Source organism: Chiloscyllium plagiosum, chromosome 4, assembly GCF_004010195.1.
Source record: "Chiloscyllium plagiosum isolate BGI_BamShark_2017 chromosome 4, ASM401019v2, whole genome shotgun sequence".
NCBI lineage: Eukaryota > Metazoa > Chordata > Chondrichthyes > Orectolobiformes > Hemiscylliidae > Chiloscyllium > Chiloscyllium plagiosum.
In genome coordinates, this window is record NC_057713.1 from 83,987,319 (window position 1) to 83,995,053 (window position 7,735).

The 7,735-nt window shown below is 42.2% G+C and overlaps 1 protein-coding gene across 3 annotated transcripts in view; it reads left to right on the forward strand.

Annotated features, from left to right (window-relative positions):
* The window catches only part of fer1l6 (fer-1 like family member 6), a 146,951-nt gene that overhangs the window by 132,532 nt on the left and 6,684 nt on the right, over positions 1–7,735 (forward strand). For all 3 annotated transcript variants that reach the window (XM_043688527.1, XM_043688529.1, XM_043688530.1), the window contains 2 exons: positions 1,257–1,420; positions 7,147–7,247. In XM_043688527.1, coding sequence (XP_043544462.1) covers positions 1,257–1,420; positions 7,147–7,247 — 265 coding nt within the window. The remainder of the gene's footprint in view (positions 1–1,256; positions 1,421–7,146; positions 7,248–7,735) is intronic.

Consider the following 7,735-nt stretch of genomic DNA (forward strand, 5'->3'; position numbering starts at 1 on the left):
GATGGTGAAGAAGGCGTTTGGTATGCTTTCCTTCATTGGTCAGAGTATTGAGTACAGGAGTTGGGAGGTCATGTTGCGGCTGTACAGGACATTGGTTAGGCCACTGTTGGAATATTGCGTGCAATTCTGGTCTCCTTTCTATCAGAAAGATGTTGTGAAACTTGAAAGGGTTCAGAAAAGGTTTACAAGGATGTTGCCAGGGTTGGAGGATTTGAGCTATAGGGAGAGGCTGAACAGGCTAGGGCTTTTTTCCCTGGAGTATCGGAGGCTGAGGGGTGACCTTATAGAGGTTTACAAAATTATGAGGGGCATGGATAGGATAAATACACAAGGGATCCACTGGGATTGGGGAGTCCAGAACTAGAGGGCATAGGTTTAGGGTGAGAGGGGAAAGATATAAAAGATACCTAAAGGGCAACTTTTTCATGCAGAGGGTGGTATGTGTATGAAATGAGCTGCCAGAGGATGTGGTGGAGGCTGGTACAATTGCAACATTTAAGAGGCATTTGGATGGTATATGAATAGGAAGGGTTTGGAGAGATATGGGCCGGGTGCTGGCAGGTGGGACTAGATTGGGTTGGGATATCTGGTCGGCATGGACAGGTTGGACCGAAGGGTCTGTTTCCATGCTGTACATCTCTATGACTCTATGACAAGGTCTTTTCCCGGAGTGGGGGAGTCCAAAACTAGTCGGTATAGATTTAAGATGAGAGGGGAAAGATTTAAAAGGTACCTAAGGGGTAACTGTTTTATGCAGAGGGTGGTGCATGTATGGAAAGAGCTGTCAGAGAAAGTGGTGAAGCCTGGTACAACTACAATGGTTAAAAGGCATCTGGATGGGTATATGAATAGGAAGGGTTTAGAGGGATATGGGTCAAATGCTAACAAATGGGATTAGATTAATTTAGGATATCTGGTTGGCGTGGACAAGTTGGACCATTGGGTTTTTTTCCATGCTGTACATCTGTATAACTCTATGACTTTATTCCTTTCCAAAGATTCCAAATCTAAATGCTGCCACAAGTTAATTGATTATTTTCACGCTGTTTCTCTTGATTTTGGACATGGCTGTTCTGATCATGGAGAATATTGTAATGCTTGATAACTGTTGGGAATAAATGGACTGAACATATAGAGGTGATTAAAAGAGGGAATGGCTACAATATTGATTACTTATCATTGTCCAGAACATGAAAAATCGATCCAATGTAAGCAGTGTCTCATGTGCGTTTTATTTTTCTAACACCTTTTTGTAGGATCTGTTGAACTTGATCTGAATGGATTTCCTCGTGGTGCCAAGTCAGCAAAGAAATGTGGCTTGGATATGATCGAAGAAAACTCCAAGACTAAACTTATTTCAATATTTCAGCAGAAGCGACTGCGAGGTTGGTGGCCTTTAGAAAAGTCGGGTGAACTCACTGTAAGTACAGTAATTCCAATCTGCTATAAATAACATTGAACTAAACTTCAACCATATTGGAGAAAGAAAATGGAGTCAGTAACATTCCTTTTCTCCTTTTGAGTTTGATTTATCCAGTGCAAGTCTCATGTCAGGTCTGAGTGAAATGTGCCAGGCAGTTTGTTTCTTGGAGGTACAAGCAATTTATAAGATGAAAGGGCTCAGAATTTGTCCTTAAAGTGGACAAATTGTCCTGATGAAGAGCTTATTCTTGAAACATCGACTCTCCTTCTCCTTGGATGCTGCGTGACCAGTGCCACACTTTTTGACTCTGATCTCCAGCATCTGCAAGGCAAAAGTGGGGACTGCAGATGTTGGAAACCAGAGTTTAGATCAGAGTGGTGCTGGAAAAGCACAGCAGGTCAGGCAGCATCCGAGGAGCAGGAAAATCGACGTTTCAGGCAAAAGCCCTTCATCAGGATTCCTGATGTCGATTTTCCTGCTCCTCAGATGCTGCCTGACCTGCTGTGCTTTTCCAGCACCACTCTGATCTAAGCTCCAGCATCTGCAGTCCTCACTTTCTCCAAGTTGTCCGTGTTGTTCTAAGAAGCTGCTACACATGTTAATGTGGGCATTATGGGGGGTGGGGAGCGATAAGATCAGTATTGCTGCATGCACCCACAAGATGCCTACAAAATATCCAACCTGAAATTGGGTGGACACTTTTTTTAGGCATTAGGTAAATCAGCTAAACAAGTGATAAGTCATTTTCATAAACTAATGAGGGGTCTGTTGCATGTTTTAGGATTCCCCTGTTAACATTGGTCTGACCATCATTATCAGCAGGCATCGGCTCTGTTTTATTCAGGCTATCTGAATGTATATGCAGCCTTGTTGCTGTTATTGAGAAAATGTGTTTACTTATTATTTTTAAGTAACTTGATTCTTCCAATTTCACAACACTTCTGCTGGCAATCCCACCCCTCACGCTACAGGTACCCCCAAACTTTCCACTACTTCTATACAACGCCACCACCCTCCGCCCATTTCCCCCACCACCTTCCATAAACAGGTCACCCAAACCTTCCCACTATCTTGACACACAGACAGTCTAGAGTTTCATTGTCCAGTGACTCAAGTGATAAGTGGCAGCATTTCATCCCAATAATTGTCCACAATCCTCAGGCTTCCATCTGTCGGGAACAGGGACTATGCCGTGTGCCCTTTTGGTATTTGGAATCTGACCTAAGCAAATTTCTACACCAGCATTCTTTGTTCCAGCTCCGCTACGTTCTCTCAGACATTCAAGGAAGCACTCAAAATCAATCTAACTGATGTTTGTTCCCTCTCTTAGCTTAATAATTGTAAGGCCTATTGCTTCATGCAATGGTACTGGCTGAGACCAGTTAACTGACAGACTGGAGACCAAAGCTGGGCTTTTCTTGCTTTGTGTAGCCTATGTTCCAAGCCCTTCATGTGCCATTGGGGTCAGATTTTTACACAGTCAGTCCCATTCACAGAGGCCTTTTAAATGGTCAGTGAGACCTCGATAATAAATACCACCCAATTTTACAACAGATCCCATGTTTCCTTGATGGGGAAAGGAGCAAGAGTCTGAATCAAGATAACACGAAACCCAAGCACAACAAGTCTATTTGAAATGAGGGCTAAGTTCAAACCAGCTCCATTTTTACACTCCCCAGTCTTTAACCAGCACTGTGGGAATCATAAACATATAAGTACTCTTGAAAGATGGATTGAACTTGTTTCAGTGTTATGATCAGGCATTATTTATCACCCCACCTTTTTAATATGAAAAATGAAGGATGCAAATGTCCTTTTGAGTTAAACAAATCCCCAGTGGTTGCACTGTTTAGTTTGACATGCTAGTTAGTGGAGGTTAGAAAAAATGATTATGATCTGTCCCTGAAGTTTAAATTGAGTTATGAAACATAGAACGCTAGAGCACAGTACAGCCCTTGGCCCTCGATGTTATGCTGTCTTTTATCTGACTCTAAGATCAGACTAACCTACATACCCTTCATTGTACAATCTTCCATGTGCCAGTCCAAGAGTCCCTGATGTCCCTAATGTATCTGACTCTACTACCACTGCCGGCAGTGCATTCTATGCACCCACCACTCTCTATGTAAAGAACCTACCTCTGACATCTCTCCTAAACCTTCCTCCAATGACCTTAAAATTATGCCTCCTCATGATAGACATTTCTGCCACAGGAAAATGTCTCTGGCTATCCATTCTATTTATGCTGCTCAACATCTTGTACACCTCTATCAAGTCACCCCTCACCCTTCTTCGCTCCAATGAGAAATGTCCTAGCTCCTGCAACCTTTCTTCATAAAATATGCCATCCAGAGCAAGTAGCATCCTAGTAAATCTCCTCTGCATCCTCTCTATAGCTTCCACATCCTTCCTGTAATGAGGTGACCAGAACTGATCATAATAACCCAAGTATGGTCTAATCAGGATTCAAAGAGCTGCAGCATAATCACACGCCTCCTAAACTCAATCCCCCAACTAATGAAAGCCAACACACCACATACCTTCTTAACAACCCGATCAACTTGGGTGGCAATTTTGAGAGATCTATGGACATGGACCCCTAGATCACTCTGTTCCTCCACACTGCCAAGAATCCTGCCTTTAACCCTGCATCCTGTATTCATAGTTGACCTTTCAAATTGAATCACTTAACACTTTTCTAGGTTGAACTCCATCTGCCACTTATCAGCCCAGTTCTGCATCCTGTCAATGTCCCGTTGCAATCTACAGCAGCCCTCTGCACTATCTATAATTTCACCAACCTTCGTGTCATCGGTAAACTTACTAACCCAGCCTTCCATTTCCTCATCAAAGTCATTTATAAAAATCACAAAAAGCAGAGATCCAAATTTATCTGTCCACATGCCCAGCAATCCCTGTGTCCCCATCCACTCCTGTTGAGCCTTCACTCCATCTATTCATGAGGTAAGTCTTTAAGAGAAATAGTTACCTTAGTAACAGCACCCAGTCCTCCCTCTGACTGCTCCTGCTGCTGCAAATTGAGGCCGCTGATTCGCAAGGTAAGTAAGAGGAAAACTTACCCTCCCGGCAGACTTCAACAAAATGTTTGGCAAGGTTCCGCATGGTAGATTGGTTAAAAAGGTTAGATTGCATGGCATCAAGGGGGAGCTAGCCAATTGAATACAAAATTGGCTTGAATGGAGGAGTCCTTTGTTGAATCTTTCCAAATGTTGTTATTACAGCACCACTACATACCAGGAGCTGGCATGAGGATTGTGGGGATATAGGGAAAATGGAGGTGGATCGAGGGCATGAGTTGCCATGGAGAGGATATGGGGAGTGTGAAGGGGAAAAGGAACTTGCTAGAGATGAGGGAAGTGGATGAGAGAGTGCCTTCTAATGAGCCCACCTCTGCACTCTGTCCCCACGTTGCTACCCCTGATCTACTTCAGGGATCGGCACGCCTCGATTCCATCCTGTCCCTCTCTGTCAGCAGAAAACCTGCATGTGATGGAGCCTTTCATATCAAGGCAGGTCTATTGAGCTGACTACAACTGCCCACCTTGGGAGTGAAAAGCTGGCCCCCAGATTCTTAGAAGCATACACTTTGTCCTGAGAAGAATTAGTATCTGCCAAAAATAGCATAGTATAGGATTAATTCAGTGAAATCAAAACTGTTGTTTGTGCATATTTGAACAGTTAAGTTCATTTGCCAAACATTTCCAATGACTATTACCCACCCACATAATGGTATCATCCCTGTCAGTACTTTTATTTTGACTAAAAACTACATGTTCTGTAAAAAAAAAAGCACCATAGTTCTGCTTGACATCATAACTTGTGAAATTTATTTTAGATCAAGATGTCATTCTGAAAGGAATTTTGCTCCATTTCAAGCACATGACGCCAAAAACATCTCAGAAACCATTTGCAAAACACTTCTGATATTTTAAAATTTTCTGTCTTGATCACTGAATTCTTTACCCAAAGGAAAGATTGCAACAACCAGTGTTGATTAGGGAATGATATGACAACCCACAATTCCAAAAACGTTGTATTTTTACTTGTTATGATTAAACATACCAGCCATTTCCGATCCCAAAGTGAGACCATAAATTTGATTTTTGCCATTTGTTTACTGTGGAGGTCAGTCATTGACATATTCACAAGAGGCTGTCAATGTACTTGTAATAGAAGAATATAAAATTTATTACACAAAGAAGAAAAAAAAGATATTACATGTAAATAACTTGAAACTGTTTTATTACAAATATCAGAAAAAGAGATTCAGACCCTCAACAATCTTACAGATACTCAAATCTCAGTGAGGTGGCACTATGTCCTCACTTTAAAATCTCTTATTTAGTTGGAACAGCTGTAATTGGTTTCTGGAGCTTTCTTCTGACTGACATCTGAGCTTTTTGAGAACAAAGAGATGGGTTTACTATATATCCTCTTCCAGCAGTTTCCTGTTGCTGGATATTTTTCTCTTAAGCCATTTCTCCAGCCTTGATTATTTTTTGAGGCACTGCTAGACTAACAGTACCTTTTCACAGACACTAAGACACGCACACCTGTGATTCTGGTTGCTAAGCAACAACATTTTTCTCTTCTATCCCTTTTTCCCTTATTAATCAACTATTCACCTCAAGTTTTGCTCCAAAGCTTTAAAGCCTCATTAAAAATACCTGTACATCAATAAGTCTCAGCACCATTCAGAACAACATTAAATGAAACTAAATTCTTTTCATACCCTACTAAGCACATTTTAGAATCAAACTCAAAGCTGTACATACTTTCTCTGCTTTAGAACCCAAGTTCTCAAATGATAAGAATATATTAAATCAATATAAAATCATACTGCGGAAAATAGCGTGATAGTACTGTTTATTTAGAAAGGGTCTACGCAGCCAAGGGGAGGGGTTCCACAGCAACTTCATTACCAGTGCTTCACAACTTCCTCCATCGTGTTACTGAGCTTACTAGTCCTCACCAGTGGTGGTGCTACTGAGCTGCCAGCAATTCTTGTTGGCGGCATCCAGTCCTTACTTGACCACTACTAAGAAAATGCATCTAAGGGTTCTTCTGCTGGCTTAAACGTGGCTTGGTTCCCATTCTGCTCCCCCCCCCCTCCATGCTCAGGGTGGCATGGTGACTCAGTGGTTAGCACTGTTACCTCACAGCACCAGGGACATGGGTTCGATTCCAGCCTTGGGCAACTGTTTGTGTGGAAGTTGTATATGCTCCCTGTGTTTGCTTGGGTTTCCTCCCACAGTCCAAAGATATGCAGGTTAGGTGAATTTGCCATGCTAAATTGCTCATAGTGTTCAGCAATGTGAAGGCTAGGTGCTTTAGTTAGGGGAAATGTAGAGTAATAGGGGAATGGGTCTAGGTGGAAAACTCTTTGGAGGAGTGATGTGTTGGGCCAAACGTCCTGTTTCCACACTGTAGGGATTCTATGTCCATTGCCAATCAAATTGGCAGAGATTTTCCTTTCACCTTACCAGGTCTAAAGGTCATGTGTCAGAATAGCATTGTCAACATGGGTCCATAATTCAAAATCCATTCAATCAATTGTTGCATTTTAAACATAAAAAAAATTATTGACTGCCATTCCTTTACTGATCAGCAGGTATAATCTAAACTGTGTCTCCTTTTTATTCTTTTTTATGCCTACGTTTATGAATGTTCTACTATTCATACTTTCTGCACAATTAATGTAGGGCAAGGTTGAAGCTGAATTCCATCTACTTACTGGTGAGGAGGCTGACAGGAATCCAGTTGGCTCTGGTCGAAAAGAGCCAGAACCATTGGAAAAACCCAAGTAAGTTTGGTCTCATTGCTGGACAGGTAAACAGTATAGAACCTGATAATGAACCAAGGGATCTAGTCTACACTTTCAAGCATGCATGACTAACTCTGATTATTGAAATATTGGCAACAGATTTGTTCAAAAATACATGCTGTTTCTTCATGTTAAGTTTATTTTATTGTTTCATAGGCTGTGGGCATTGTTGGTTAGGGCAGCATTTATGCTGAAAATGTGTTGCTGGAAAAGCGCAGCAGGTCAGGCAGCATCCAAGGAGCAGGAGAATCGACATTTCGGGCATGAGCCCTTCTTCAGGAATGAGGAAAGTGTGTCCAGCAGGCTAAGATAAAAGATGGGGAGGAGGGACTTGGGGGAGGGGCGTTGGAAATGCGATAGGTGGAAGGAGGTTAAGGTGAGCATGATAGGCCAGAGTGGGGGTGGGGGCGGAGAGGTCAGAAAGAAGATTGCAGGTTAGGAAGGTGGTGCTGAGTTTGAGGGTTGGG